The following is a 16,398-nucleotide window of genomic DNA, read 5'->3' on the forward strand; positions in this document are numbered from 1 at the left end:
CTGGGGAATGAGGAATAACGCCTGAAGCCTTGTCTCCTAGAGCCAAAAATGAAACTGTGCTTAGTAGGTTGCTGCTGCACTACCAGCCCAGGTGACTTCACTGTCAACATCAAATCTTTACATTTCTCGCGGGACTAATCTGCTTTCGGGGCAAACAAATGTACCAATCAAAGGTCAGGTTAAGGATCTTCCCCTGGACATTTGGTCAAAAACCTGTGCTCCTCGGGTAGCCTGGCCTGCGCAGCACCATCATCATCGAGCCTATAGCAGGACCCACACAGTCGAGAGACAATGTCGAACTGCAGTACGTCCCCTGTCGAAAAACAATCCAAGCAGCTGAGGCTGAATAGATATCTGTATATCTATCAAGATGAGGAATATGGGGGAGAATGCAATACATGGAATGGATCTTGTTATAAGAAAAACATGTAGGCGCAGCCAAATAGTATGTTTTTCTTTTACTGAAGTTTATCGCACAGAATTCATATATTCAGTACGCTATTTTTGAGTGTCTCCCTTTCCCCTCTGCAGCGCTCCAACATATGGAAATTGCTTTTCATGTACGGTGAGTTATACCAACATTACACAGTAATTGCAAAGATCATGAACCAAACGCTTAATAGAGATCAAGTTCACGCATACATTTGTTTGTTTACTCTTGTAGCAGCTTTAACACAAACTTGGTCACAGAAACATGGAGAGAAAGGTATTGATTTCCCATCATACAGTTCAGCATATAAAGCCACATTGTGACAGAGAAAACCGCACTTATGCTTCTTTTATGTAACAATCATTTGTGTCTTTTGCCTTGACGCGTTTGGATCTAGACTGTCTCTGCAACATAGGCTTTTCCAAAAACCTGGTTTAACCTACATTTTGAAGGCGATGTACAGATTTTGTTTATCATAGTTTTGTTCATTAGAAAAGTTATATTTTTAGAAAGCTCTGGTTTTGCATACATGTCCTTAAAAACAATATAAATTTGCTATATTACAGAAGTTACAATGAAGAGGTATTAAGATATTAATTAACAGGATTCCATTTTTTACTATAATTATGTACATCTCTAATAGTAACGGCATAACCCTTTTTAATCCTTTGAATATAACACAAGAGAACACCACCATGAAGCATAGGACAGGCTTTGGAAGCTCTTCCAATTAGACAAAATTATATAAAAGCCAATGGTAACACAAGTGAAATAAATTGGGAGAAAATATATAGGCTAAATTTGAGTTTCCATGCGTTCCGACATTTATTCCCCCCACCAACCCTCTGTGTCTCTCATTGTCCTTATTTGTTAAAATTATATGTATATCTATGTTAACTGCTGAATTTAAATGTTTGTTCTCATTCATTATAAATGCTTAATAAACAACTTTTTTAACGCCCAAAATAATATATAGACATTTAAAATCCTTATTATTGCAACATCATCTAGGTTTTCATAACATTAGGGAGTTTGTATTAGGATATAAACTCTGCCAGACATCAGGTATGAACCTTTTTTAAAGATATCTGATCAAGACATATGTTTTGTCAATCATACACATATTCTAAAACATATACGAAAATATTCATTAGTATATATTTTATGTTGTTTTTAGGGATTGTCCTGATTAAGGACAAGCTGTCTGAAATGCATTTGCCATTGTCGCTGCCACTGAAGAACATATGATGATGAAGAAGCTAAATAAAGGATGTAGCACAAAGTCTTGAAGACTGAAGGGATTTTTGCAAACCATATATAGACTTTTGCATGGTAATCACTAAAATGGTGCAGCCAATACTGGTGGTGATCCCCCATTTTTGTATGTGAACTACTGTGTCAACAAGACTTGACTAGTGCTAACTAGGCTCCTGCTCACTGGGGTATTCACTGGCAACCTTTCTGGCTTGGATGGATAGAACAAGGACTCACTGTGTCCCGTGGGTGAAGGGGGGAGGTCTCCTAGCAACCAAGAAGCCAATGACTAGCTCTGGGCCCTGTTTCTCACCCGAATCCGCTTTCATGTCAATTCAACTAATTTGGAGTTATTTTTGAGCTAATGCAGGACCCTCTGAGGAGCATGTGAAATGTACTGTTTTTTCAATCAGTTTTGAGTTGTCGAGCCACTGACTCGACAATCATCTGCCTGCAGTCCACTTCCAGCCCATCGTTGGACCTCATCAAACCGACAATCACTTTGAGACGCAGACTTAACCATCACCTGCCTGCTTCTTCAGCCGATTCAAGCGGAGCACTGCTACAGAATGCACCACATCACTGGACTGCGTCAAACCCACTCAACATCGACTAGATCTATTGAGAGCACATGGTTTGAATATCACAACACAGTTTTGAACAATTGGGTAGTGCCAAAAAGCTTGTCTCAACGCTGTCTAGCCACCCAACAAAACCTAAGGTACTGATAGTGGTTCTCGCTCCCGGTATGGTTATACGGGCGCTGGTGACAATTTAAGATCCAATTCCTTACCTTTTGAACTGGAAGTTTGCTTAAGAGACTGCCTGGGAGGGTTACTAGTTTATTTCTTAGTGTGTTTGTAATTTTAATTTAAAGACTTCTGATTTTATAGAATCTTAATTGACCGATCGTTTAATTTTGGTACCATTGTACTATTGTTGTTGTTTTGATTCTACTTTGTTCACTCACATCCTTCCTGAAGGGCATGGCCTCTCCTTAGCCTAGGTTACCACAGGAGGCGAAGGAGGTATACCCGTTGGGCTGGGCCTGTTTCACCTTTATGACTGGGATCACTGCTTGTTTAGTAGTAGTGTGGGGCACAGTACGAAATGTATACACTACACATCGCTGTACTCCTGCAGAGCAGCAATCATTTTGTTACACTGGGTATGGTTTAATGTAACAAGACTATGGTCAGAGATGGCAACTCTCCCCATATTAACCAGCATGATGTTCCAACTTAGTGAGTAGAAGGTTAACAAATAATCAACCCTTGTGTATGTTAAGTAAAATGAGAAATATCTTTCAAAGTTCTGCAAAAATCGCCATTTATCTTCCACCCCCAATTCTGACAGCTCTTTTTTTAATTGCCCAAGGTCCCTTAGAATGATTGGGGTCTTTATTCATCACCTCAAAAGAGAATGCCATCCTCAGCAAATACAGCGATATACAGGAGTATAGCAAGTTAAAACTTCTCTTGACCTGAATTTGGGACATAAATGGAACCAACTGTCTCCCCCCCCCCCCAACCAGAGCATTCCATTAACTCAAATATCTTCCCATTGGGTCTCGCGTATTGCCAGTCAGTGCAAACCTTGAATATTGTTTCATATGAATTACCATACCAGCTCTTTTGACAGGATATGAGATAAACATCTGAATTGGAAAAGCCTCACATTTTAGCCTATGTGTCATTTTACTTTAAAATGTAAGTCATTTGTTTAAGTGGGATTTCTATGCTCGTCCCATTCCAAAGCTGCCAGATGAGACAGTGTATTTACACGATTCAGTCAACTAGTAGTCAGGTTTAAGAGGTTAACCATTGTCATGACTTTCTTGCCAAAGTGTTAAGATGGATTTCCAAAATCAGCCCTTGGTGGGAAGATTTTGGGAAGCCACCATATTTATGGTAAACAGGGAAGCAACTGAGAGGTTAGCCAAACCCAATCAAGGTATGTTAGCTGAGCAGTCAAGGCTTACTCTTAGGAAAGTGTGAGTGTGGTCTACGGCTACAAGGAGTCCACACAAAGCAACACCATTAATTCAAGTTAGACAGGTAAGTATTAGAAAATACAATTATTTATTAGGCGTTCAGTTACACACCAAGCATATCAAAATTACAGCTAAGAATTGGTACACAAAACCTTATAACAAATATAGACATTCACCATCAGAAGAATAGAATTGCATAAGAATCAATTACCTGTGCAATAAAGGTGGGAAGTCTGATAGAAGGAAAAATAGGCAGAAATATTCAGAATCAATATCAACACAACTTCCCTCAATATTATTAGTATAACCATAAGAGGGTTGGGGGCCTTGTGCCCAAAAGTCACCAGGTTCATAGTATAACATCTTCAGGTCAAATTTTATAGTAAGGAATGCAGTGGGATGTGGTGCTGACTATAAAAAGTTTCCAAAGTTAGGTAAAAGTCAAATAAAGTTCAGGTAAGTGCTCAACTCAATCCAATTCAGTAAGATAGGCCTAGGGAAGAATCTTCAACCCAGGTTCCTCCACCAAAGGTCAGGTCAGATTGAGTTAGGGTCAGAATGTAATGCCCAATGTTACCCTATGGAGAACAGGGGTGTCGGGGGGGCAGGAACTAAAACATTCCCCTCTGACTGATTCTTCCAGATACCAATGATGGTCTTCCAGAATCCATTTGGGACACAATATTCTACCCTTGGTTCGGTTGAGGAAGGTCCAGGGGTAGCGGCTGCAAAGGTCACTTTCGGCGGCTGTAGTCTGTCGCTGTGCACGGCAAACAGTTCCAGACAGCTTCTAAAAAACCCAAAACGAGGAACAATTAACACTTCTGTGGTGCAGACCCTCTAATGACAACTTATGGGATTGAATGAGTCTTTCAACGTGGGTCACCATGGTCAGGAGGTGGCAGGCAATCGTACAGCGGACAACTCAGACGCAGTGCCAGCAAAGCTTTGCATGGAGTGAGACTGCTAAAAATCTAGGAGCAGGCGACATTTGGCATAGGCTTAAGATCTGCAAAGTTCCAAGGCTTTACTAGGAATGACAACGTCTTCAGCGGGGAAGCATAGGAAAGAACTTGTCAGTGCACTGGTTGGACCAAGGACCCTTCTGAAGGCTCAGCAGGCACGGATCCTCGAGCAGAGGTTGAGACTGGTTGTTTTTACATGCCGAGGGGTCAAAGCACCAACAAGGCCCTTTATGAGATCAGGACAGAGGAGCAGTACTTCATTGGGACAACACTGGAGTCGATGCTGGTCAACTACAGGGGTCGTCTTCAAGTCGTCAGCAGGCTGCTTGTCTGCGTAGAAGTCTTGGTTCAAACAGTGTTCTCCTGAACAGTTGCAGGAGTCCCTATATCCAAGATTCAGGCTGGGAGCATGCCCAAGCCAACCAATGGCATGGATATACACCATTTAAACAGCCAGTGTTGTCCAATCCTGGAGAGCCAGCGGTCATCACATCTGCCCATCAACAGACTTATCGGCACCAGAGTTTGTGCACTGGGACTAGACAATCCCAGCTGCTTCCTCTGGCTCACGCACACAAAGCCCCTTTGCCAGTGAAAGCCACATCTTTCCCCAGGAAAAGTATTTCCAAATAAGGGACTGTTAGGCAGAATCCTGTGCAGTGCCCTTAGGGACCACTACACACAATTAAGACTACAGGCGGCAATACAAGTTTTACCTTTGGTACAAGCCTGTACAGCTATGTCAGAGTGGTAGCAGTGGCGGAGCAGCCAGACTTATCTCAAGAGTATATGAGCAGTAGAAGAGATTACACAAAGGGACCACAATTACTGTGACTCAAGCAAACACGGACTCAAGGTTTCAGGTAGAAAAATATAAGTACATTTATTTTTAAACCATTCGTTATAAACACAACACTTCTATTAAACTTAAACAAAAGCCACACGTTAAATATACTACAACTAACCAATTCACTTTGTACAGTATGTCTCAAGGTAAGTACCCTGTGTTTGAATGAACCGGTGTTACGAACAAAACATGTTACCGCGAATACGCTTGCAATCACTTTTTGACAGTTCGGTCTACTAAATAAACAGCTATCCGTGACATGAAATGCTACCGGGGCAAAACACACTTAGCACCTGAGATACCCAGAGGGAGTTGGAGGCAAAAATCACAGGCAATATTTTGGTTAGGCAGACAGAATCGAGAAACACTCAGAGACAGGAGTTCAAAAGTCAAAGGGCCAGAGCCAGGGCCAAGTGACACCGGGGGCCTGTTGACAAAGATCACACAGTCATACAGTTCACGATTCAACGTAGCCAAAAGTACTTCGATATTGTCAATGTTCGGAAGCAAAAGTTATAAGAAGGAGGGAAGACAAGGGCAAGCCTTGGAGATGAAGAAAAGGGGTTCACCCAGTTTCCTCAAGCAGAACACAGTACCTTATTCCAATGGTGCAGCTGGTGCCCTGGCAGTTGTTCCTGTTGGTTTCCTGCAGACCCACAGTTCCTGGAGCTTCGTCGTGAAGGAGGACGTTTGAAGGGGGTCTGCACCACACAGGGATGAAGCTGGCAGCAGCGACAAAGAATAAAAGGTGCACTCCTTAAAAACAAGAGAGGCTCTTCAGGTGACTACCCGGACCACTACAGCAGTGTGCAGTGATTTCGACCAAGGAAGAGGATCCTCTGGCTGTGGAAGATGAGCTGGTTATCCCCACCAGGCTCAAGGGAAGAAGACTCCGGACTGGATCTTCTCTTAGTCATTGAAGGGTAGATAGCTCAGGACTGCAGCAGGGCTTCACCGGGATGGGGTAGTTGTAGCAGCCGTCGTTCTCTCTGCATCTCTTCGGTTCCTTGTAGTTCCAGTGGCGACTCTCTGACTTCTAGCCCAAGAGACCTGCCTTTTATGCGCAAAACCCCCATTCACACAGCCTGGCTGTCAATCACCCAGCAGGGGGGTTGTCCAGCCTGGACAACCACCTCAGCCAATCATGGCAAAGCGCGACTTGGATTTCCTAAAATACCCTGTACAGGGGGTGACTACACCCCTCCCTCACATTCAGCCCACCTAGACACCCAGGCACCTGGTGGAGGGCTTCTGAGCAGAAGCCCGCCAAAAGACGGTGAACAAAGAAGGCAAACCTAATTTGCCGCGCAAAGTAAAACACAAGAAGGACTTTAACAAAAAGAAATGGCGAATAAACCCAACCAGAGCCAAAAGAAAGACGATTTGGTCAAGCGGGTTTATGTTCAAGGTTAATATAATAGCCAAGAACAATAACACGTTTATCTAATATAATCGCGGTAGAAAAGTTAGGGTAGATACCACTGCCACCAGCCAAGTCTAAATGTTAAAAGAGCGAAACAATGCTCTAGGAGGTACAGATAAAAAGGGATACAAATTAACCCTTTCCAGTACTGCATGGAAGATGGGGTGTACTGGAACTGTGGTAGATTGACTAAGTAAAGTTAATGGCAACTTTACCCTTTTCTGGGGGACTGTAGTCAGCCTCAAAAATGGAGTCGGAGGAAGTCTCAAAGACAACCCTGTGCCACGGCAATGAAGGTGCTGTGTGACACACAAAAAAGATAGGGGGCTACTGAAGTGGTGTACCTCAGAGTCCACAATCACAAAACACAGAGAAATACACATGGCAAAACACAGGTAAGAGTGCGGGGAAAGCTCACACTCTTACCAAGTGGAGAAAAAAAATTAACTCCAGAAGTCCAGCAAAGATGCTGGGGGTCTCACTATGTGAGGGAAATTAGCCATGAATGAGAATTCTCCCTAAGAGGCATTTCCTGACCTGAGAAGGCAGGAAGAAGCCCAAAGAACAATATGGCCAAAACAATCTTGTGGCACAGTCATCTTAGGGTGCTAGCCACCCTCAGAAGCCATTCACAGGTAAAAGCAAACATTTAGGAGTACAATGATACAAAAACAGTACAAATATCAGAGCTGCCATGAAGTCATTATATAAAAAGACAAAGATACAAAGTGCAGGTGATGTGTGTAACTGTAATAATACAACAATTCATAGACAAAGTCTCCCAGTATGGACAAACTTAGGGACTAGTCAATTTACCCATAAGAATGAGCAAAACATGCAAGGAAAGTAAAGCAGAAGACTTTACTGACCTCCAAAAGTCAGGACAGAGTTCAAAACAAGCAAAAAGAATGGGCATCCAATAGGAATCTATGGAGAAAAAGGTTGAAAAATTAAATCTTTCCTAACACCAAGCACAGCTATTTCATCCCGTTTATGTATGTTTCAGATTGTCACCTCATATGTTGGTTCCTTATTATGCAGATCAATCGCGCATTTTAAAACAGGAGGTTCCCATTTTCTTATAGCTCTTTTGTGCCTTCGGATAATCAGCACATTGCAGACACTGCTGGACTGCTATTTAGAGGACAGAGGACATAGGACGGGCAGTCATTAAGACTCCTAGCACCAACTACACTCTGGTGGTAGTCCAAAACTGACATTTAATACTTGCACCACTTCCATGACTTAACGGTAGAGGTTTTCAGGAGCCATAAAAGAAAATACTGCAATAATTAGAAAAGTAACACATTTTGTGCTCCCGATCTAAAGGTTTTTGTGTACATGTATAAAAAGGAATGGACTACAGAGAGCATGAGTTACTCCTTCAAGCAGGTGCTGCTTATTTGCAAAATGAGGGCTGGTGTAGCAACGAACCGGAGTCACAACAGTGCCAGAAGGTGCCCTTCTGGAGCATTGCTAAAAAAAAAAAACTTTGGAAACAATCTGGTGTCTTGGGATGTATGTATAAATGAGGAATCTGCAAGAAGAAGCAGCCTTCATAAAATATCATGAAAAATCCAAAAAACATTCATCCCGATTCCAAATTACTTCAATCAAAAGCCCTTAAAAACAGTAGTACGTTATTCTAAAAATAGTCAATTTTCTCTTCCTTGCTACTTGTGTTCGACTGTGATGATCCCGTTCTATGTTAACCACTTGCCCCTTCGCCAAAGGGATCTTGCAATGGCCTCATTATCCAAAAGCTATGATTGTAAAGCACCCAGCAACAAGAATACTCTGGCAGCCATGTATCCCAATGCAACGTGTTTCTCGTAGAAGCATTTGGCAAAAATGTGAGAGCCCTCTAGTGTGAACAAACAGGGATAAATGACCTGTTCTACTGGATGCTGCCCAATCAGGAGTCTCTGAAATCAGGTTGGTTAGCTGAACATGCCTTTGCTGAGAAGAACTATTGATTCACATATTCTGCCACAGGGACAGTGCAGCAAAGAAAGACTAAGCAATTCTCCTCTGAACAAGAGTTCCAACAGCAACCACACAAACATATTTCTGCCTTCCTAGGTATCATCACCAAGGTACAAAGGTGGACAAGAAGTCCTCGTCTGGACTACCTTTGATTACATAGGATGTCAACCAATGCTTTTCAACAGTAAAATAAATGAGAGACCCTCCACTCAGAACACCATGTATCATACCAGAAATAAATAGGATTAGCAAAAAAAAAAATAACAGTTCGAAGGAAAGCTAATCGAGCTTTCAGGGGAAAAACTAATCTTACCGATTTAACTGGAGGAAGCATTGCTGCCAGCAATCCCAAAATTCTCTCCTGGGAACATTCAGCAAACACTTGTTCCTGGCTTGGTGCTGTAGATTTTTCCTGTGTGTGGGATATTTCATCCCCATTTATAGCACCTGGATCATATAACAAAAAAGTATAAAAAAATATATGTAAATAAATAAATGCCCAAATGTAAATTAAATGAAACAGACTTTCTGCTGCCCTCTTGCACATTTTTGTATGTAAATTGACTCTCAACATATGAACAAATTACTTGCATATTCATAATGTTCCTTCTGATGGATTGGTCATTGTGATCTCCAGCGCAACAGATCGCTGGAAACCTTTCTGCCACCAAGGGTCGCAGTGTGGCTGAGCTTGATGCCTCTACGCAACCAGGGCCAAATATGACATTGGCGCTTATCTATATCAAGAAGCTGTGCTGCAAAACCTCAATTCTGCCTATTTTCCCTGGCACTCTGACGCTACGGAACTGCCGAACCAACAAGGTGCACTAGCTATCCACCAGTGAGGACAGGTTGGGAGTGCGATGAGGAATCTGTGGGAGGAACATCAGAAAGAACATTACTGAGAGATATGTAATTTGTTCTACTAATGTATTGCTGCCTCCCACAGATTCCTCACCCATGGTAGACTCCCATTGCAGTAAAAAATCTGTAGGAGGGAGGAGAACAAGAGGACACCACCTAGGATCAGAAGAATCTGGAGGACCGCCCTAGCGGGGTGAGCGCCCTGCCCTGAAAAGGAATCCAAGAAATAATGTTTGGCAAAAGAGTGCAGCAAGGCTCATGTAAGCGCTTGCCAAATGTGCAAGACAGGGACCCCACTCTGCAGAGCAGAGGTGGCAGCCAGGCCTCTGGTAGAATGAGCCCCGACACCCAAAGGCATCTCTTTTCCAGCCAGATCATAGAATTTGGATATGGAGAGTGCGCTCATGCTTGACCGGGTCTGTTTAGCCACAGCCCTGCCAGCACAGGCACCAGCAGAACTCACAACAAGCAGGTAATTTTTTCTGACGTCCCTAGTATGAGCAGTCCAATAGTTGTGGGCCTGCACCAGGTCCAGCCGATATAATTGCTCCTCCAATGTAGATGGATGAGGTGGAGGAAAATACATTGAAAGAAGGACTGTTTGAGCGAGATGGAAGTCCAAGACTATCGTCTGGAGGAGGCCGGTCTCACTCTCAAAATCACCTTCTCGCTGGACAAAACCAAATAGTTGGTTTAACAGACAACGCCTGTAGCTCACTTACCTATCTCGCAGAAGTGATGGCAACAAGGAAAATCACCTTGAAGATGGGCAGCCTTAAAGAACAAGAATACAGGGGCTCAAACGTCAACACCAAATCTAACTCCCATTTAAATGCCACGCAGGGATTTTCCCAAACTGGCATCGGGGAAACAATCTCCACAAAAAAATGTATGACTGTGGGGTTCATGAAGAACAGGAAAATCCCAGAAGAACGACCTGTACGATCCAGGCATCGTATGTTTTTGATAAACTTGGACCAGAAGTGTACCAGTAAGCAGTATCCACAAGAGGCAACTAGGCTATAAAGTGTAGACCTTATACCTGGGTATAGCTACATATCCTTAAGAAGTATAGTAGCATTTAACATTAGTCAGGGAACCATTAGGGGCACTCAATGATAATACAATAACAGTGAACTTTCACACTAATTGAATGAACACCACACATAGGCTTCGGGATACATTCAGCTATCCCAGAAGCATAAAAATCCTCATCCCCCAACAGAGTATATCAGACAAGATCTAGCAAAGAAGTACACATACACAAAGCTGTAACTTCCCACAGCAAGACTGAATGACGTGCAGTGATTGGTCAAAGCAGGAGGGAGAACACATTCTCAAGCCTGCATTTCAGTAGTGAGGTCATGCAAAAGCAACAAAGAAGTAACAGACCCAAGAGTGAAGGGACAAATACTGCTAATGGATTGGCTGAAACACATCAGATTAGCAGAGTTCCCAAGACTGTGTTCAAGAGATATAAAACAACTTATGTTCCTAGACAGTACATCAAACCATGTCACAACGAAGGTCACACTTGGGCCAGGATGAAACAATGAACAGTGCAAAGTGTACATGGTCAGGAAGAATGATTAAGGAGCAATTTTGCCCTCTACAGGACAAATCTCACAGAGAGATCCAATTGCTAAGACAGGAAACATACAACACATCATCACAGAATAGAATTAATTCGATACCAATGACTTTTAGGGACATTTATGAACAACCCCAAGAGCACATACACCAGATTGGTGAGGAGATGTCTATGATATTGCAAGATGACATGCATTACTTACCGTAATAGCATTTCTGATGATTGTATCTGCTTAGATTCAGATGCTGAGCATATAGTCTACCATCTAGTGGTAATCGCAGAGTATTGCATCTCGTCTTTCGAGGATCGAAAGGGGGACGTCGACAAGGGTGTGCTTGTAACACTATCCCTAAAATGACGTGTAGTTTACCCAAAATCCCTCACGCGTCAAGGTCCCACTGGTTGCGTTTTTCCTGCCATGATGGAGCCTTATGACTATCGTGCGTTAGTACAGAGAGAGAAAAGGAGTAAGATGTCTTTGTTCCTTCTACCCAAGAGGGGAGGAAGGGTGGGCGCATGTGAATCTAAGCAGATAAAAGAATCAGAAATGCTATTACGTAAGTAATGCATGCCTGCTGATGCTTGTGAATCTGCTTAGAATCACATGCTGTGCATAGACCAGCGAAAGGTACGCAGATGGTGGTGGGATGTGTGAAGGAACAGTAGTAAAGAGATGTCTTAGTACTGCTTGCCCCAACTGAGAATAAAACCAAGAGTGAGTATCCAGGCAGTAGTGTCTTGTAAAGGTGTGTATAGAACTCCAGGCTGCTGCTTTGCAAATGGACTCAAGAGGAACATTTGCAATGAATGCTATGATACTGATATTTTATTTCTATCCCGCTCGTACACAAGTGTTTCAGAGCGCGACAAAGCAAGGGAGGGGAGCACGGGAGAACAAAACAGCGATCTTACTAGGCCCAGTGACATTGAGAACGCGCAAGTGAATGGGAGAGGGGGAGGGGAAAAGTGCATGGAAGGGGGAGAAGTGGAAAGTGGGAAGCAAAGGAGAAACAGATCAATAATAATAAATAAATAATAAAGGCAACAAACAGCGATAGTGCAGCCAGCAATTGGCAAGTGCTAGGTTTAAAGCAGCAGACAGGGTCGGTCTGATAAGTGCAGGAAGAAAAGGGGTTGGGGGGGCTGTATGGGTACAGATACAGACCCCAGTACAAGGGGTGGGCCGGAGGCAGTGCGGGAGGGTGGCAGGGTGAGCAGGTACATGGGCCGGAGGACAGAGGGTGGCCAGGTGCACGGTGCCAAGAGAGAACAGATCAGAGGGGGAGCAAATGCAGAAGAAAGAGGAAGGTCTTGAGGTGCTTCCAGAACTGGAGATGGTTCTCCTCAAGTTTTAGAGTGGCAGGGAGGCTGTTCCAGAGGAAGGCCCCAGCAGAAGACGGATCTACCCCCAGCTTGTTTCTTTGAAAAACGACTAACCCTGGGGGAGTTAGAGGTAGAGGAGTGAAGAGCTCGAGAGCGAAGGTATTTGCGGAGGGATAGCTGAAGGTATTTTGGACACAGGCCCCAGAAAGCCTTGTGGACAATGCAGAGGGTTTTAAATTTAATCCTAGCATCCACTGGGAGCCAAAGGAGGGATTTCAGAGCTGGAGGCCAAGGACAAGTCTCGCAGATTAGTTGCAGAGGGCGGAGAGTAGAGGCAGGTAGAATTAGAAAGAGGCTGTTACAATATTCCTACCTAGAGAGAACCAGAGCTTGGGAGACCATGAGCTTCTGGGGGAAGCAGAGGAAAGGCAGAGTACCTCTGAGGAGGTGCAGTAGGAAGTTTGACTTTTTAGAGACATCAAAGATGCGGGCGGAGAAGGAATGTGTGGAGTCAAAGATGAACCAGAGGTTCTTCGCCTCGCAGGTGGGTGTAGGAGGAGGGCCAAGGGAGGCCGGCCAGAGAGTGAGGGGAACGGATGGTGAAGGTGTGCCGATGAGGAGGATCTCCATCATTGGCGGCACACCAATCTTGAATGGCAGTTAGGCAATCAGAGATGAGAGAGGGAGAGGAGGTGGCCGAGGGCAGCCTGAAAATGAGTTAAGTGTTGTCAGCGTAGCACTGGAACTTTGAGCAGAAAATGGGAATGCAGTGGGCAAGCTTTGCCCAGTATTGGTTGAAAAGCCAGGGCAATATGTTAGACCCCTGGGGAACACCACTGATAGAGAGGAAGATAGATGATAGGAAGGACCCAAGTTGGACCAGGGAGGGTCGATCAGAGAGGAAAGAGGTCAGCCAGGCCAGAGCCTAATGAGTGATACCTAGGTTTTCACTGTGTTATGCTCCCCTGGTCTCTTCAGAGGCGTTGGGGGCACGATTGCAGCCCTCCCAGGAGTTAGATCACCCCCATCAGGTCTCTCCCCCTGCTGATAAGCTGTGGACGGCGACAATTGGTGGCACTGCTCCTGCGTGGATATGAGAAACCGTGAGTGAGCTGGTCGGTGACTGTTGTACCTCTCTAACCCTTCAAGCCAAGGTGCAATTCCTGTGGGCATGTATCGGCCCATAAGGCTCACCTGTTAATTATTGATGATGAGCTCTCCGTCCTGCTACTTCGGGCAGGGGCGCTTGTTGATGCATCTAGTTCCTTCACTGATCCCTGGTAAGTAATAGTCCAGTCCAGCTGCGACTATGCTTTCCCCTGGTTGATGGTGTCTCTTAAAGTCTCTTGTCTTTTCCCCCTTTCTGTTTTCTGCCTTGGTATTATTGCTCTCAATAGTGTTGTTAGTTCCTGAATAACGTTTCTCTTCTGTTTTCTTCCCAATAGGTGGAAATGCAGCCCAAAAACAGCTGTGGAGGTGTGGAGCGCGGCCGGGAGGAAGATGGATGAAACCGCAATGTCCGACAACATGTAAGTGATGGTTTAAGGAAAAGCGTGAGGTTCGGTGGTAGCGCGACCTTAAACTTAATGTATGTAAAGTGTCTAACCTTGCCTTTTATTTTTACTTGCAGGTGCTGCGGTCTGGGCTGGAGCGCATCGTGCTGCGGTGTCAAGATGAAGGTTTCAGCGTCCCAGAAGATATGAAGATGAGCTCCGGTGCCAAGATGAAGATGTCAGCGTTTCGGAAGATTTGAAGACACACACAGGTGAGAGCAGGTTCCTCAGATGGTAAGTATGGGAGACAGGTAACAGGATTTCCAAAGTTAAGTTTAACCCCAGGGGGCAGTTAGCGTTACGCTGCATGGAAGTGCAGAATAACGCGAAGCATCTGCCTCAGGGATTGGAGCAGTTCATATAGCTGCGATCATGGGCACACCCACTAGGCCTGGCTTGCCTAACACACCCTGTCACTCCCAGAGAGTCAGCACGTGCAAGGCAACCCAATAGCAGCAGCCCCACACAAGAGTACACATGGGGCTGCTGTAATAATGAAAGTTCCCTATTTTAAATACACTGGGCACCCAAAATGAGGTGGCATGTTCATAATAAAAGTATTCTTGACCCCAAATACATGTTCCTGCTTATTATTTTTCATGAGCCTGGCGCCAAAGGCGCCAGGACTGTGTCCATCCGGGCCCCCTGTGCAAGTGGCCCTGTAATGTTTGTGTCCTTGGCCCGATGGCCATGACACACGGAGACGGTTGAGCAGGAAGCCCCAGTGCCCCGAGTAAAGTGGTCTCAAGGCTTGAAGAGCCGATCTCTCTTGGCAAGTGTGTAGCAAAATGTGATGCAGTTTACAATCCACTTTGAGATGGCCGATTTAGAGACATGCTTCCCTTCTCTACCAGCTGCCACTGAAACGAAAAACGGCGGTTTCAGTTTTTTCCAGATAATATAGGACTGCTCTCCTCACATCAAGTCTGTGGAGGCTTTTTTCTGACACGTTAGTGGGGTTCTGGAAGAAGGTAGGTAGTTCTATTGATTGGTTTACATAGAACTTTAAAATGAATTTAGGCGCAAACCGTGGGTGAGTGCGTAGAACCACCTTATCTTTGTGAATTGTGACAAATGGGTCTTGAACTGAAAGGACCTGTAGTTCACTAGCTCTTCTTATTGATGTGACTGCCACCAGGAAGGCAGTCTTGTGAGTGCTTTAAGGATAGCCTTATGCATAGGTTCAAAGGGAGGTCCCATTAGTCTGGTTAGAACCACATTCATGTCCCATCCGGGAGCTGAGTTGGAAATAGGGGATGAAGTCTCTTAATCCCTTCCATAAAAGCCTTGATTACTGAGATTTCCCATCACAAAACCTTTTTCTGGTACGTAGTGTAAGCTGAAAGTGCAGCTAAGTGGGCCTTCAGGGAATTAAAAACCAGACCTGAGTCTAGTAGGTGAGTCAGGTACAAGACAATATGTGGTGGTGAGCAGTCTGTGGGATTGATGCTCTTGGAATTGCACCAGGTGACAAAGCGCTTCCATTTTTTGGAGTCGCAATGTCTGGTGTTAGGCTTTCTTGCTTCTGTATGACCATGCATCTTTGAAGAAGTTGGTGTACGCTCACCTGGTATCCACGGGGACGCCACCTAACCCTGGTTGGATGATTTGCACTCTCGAACCCTCTCCTGGTCCCTTGGTAAGGCCTCTCGTTAAAGATGGGTCTGCAATATAGGAGAGCTGGATTCAATACCAGATTGTCTTTATGTTTTCCCACCTCCCTTGGCCTCAACTCCTTCCTCCCCCCTGGGCCCTCTCCTCACCTTAATATTGTAAAAGGTGGATTCTCCGTCCTGCTCCTCGTGGTAGGGGCACGTAGATGTGGGAGGCGAGCAGCGACCAAGTTACTTCACTGGTGCAAGCCCCCCCTGTGGGAATCCAGGCCTGCTGTGACTCTGTAGGTTTGCTGCTTTACCGTCTTTATATGCAGTACTTATGTTCCTCTTGGCTTGAATAATAAGGTCTTGCTTCTTTCCTTTTAGGTATGGAAAGGTATTTTTGTGATGTCATGCAGTTTGAAGATGAGCATGGGCAGGTAGGCGAAAGCGCGGTGTGCGTGATGCTGTCCGGTGAGTAATGTGCGATGCGCAATGCTGTTTCGCCTTTTATATTGCTAACCTGTGTCTTTTCTCTCGTCGCAGGTTGCGATGTTCCTCGCCGAGCGCTGTA

General features: G+C 44.6%; 1 protein-coding gene across 3 annotated transcripts in view; it reads right to left on the reverse strand.

The window, feature by feature from the left end:
* ZZEF1 (zinc finger ZZ-type and EF-hand domain containing 1) overlaps positions 1–16,398 on the reverse strand; it is a 3,309,810-nt gene that overhangs the window by 1,020,333 nt on the left and 2,273,079 nt on the right. For all 3 annotated transcript variants that reach the window (XM_069614719.1, XM_069614718.1, XM_069614717.1), the window contains exon 39: positions 9,212–9,345. In XM_069614719.1, coding sequence (XP_069470820.1) covers positions 9,212–9,345 — 134 coding nt within the window. The remainder of the gene's footprint in view (positions 1–9,211; positions 9,346–16,398) is intronic.

This window comes from Ambystoma mexicanum, chromosome 9, assembly GCF_040938575.1.
Source record: "Ambystoma mexicanum isolate Mex_15411 chromosome 9, UKY_AmexF1_1, whole genome shotgun sequence".
Classification (NCBI taxonomy): Eukaryota; Metazoa; Chordata; class Amphibia; order Caudata; family Ambystomatidae; genus Ambystoma; species Ambystoma mexicanum.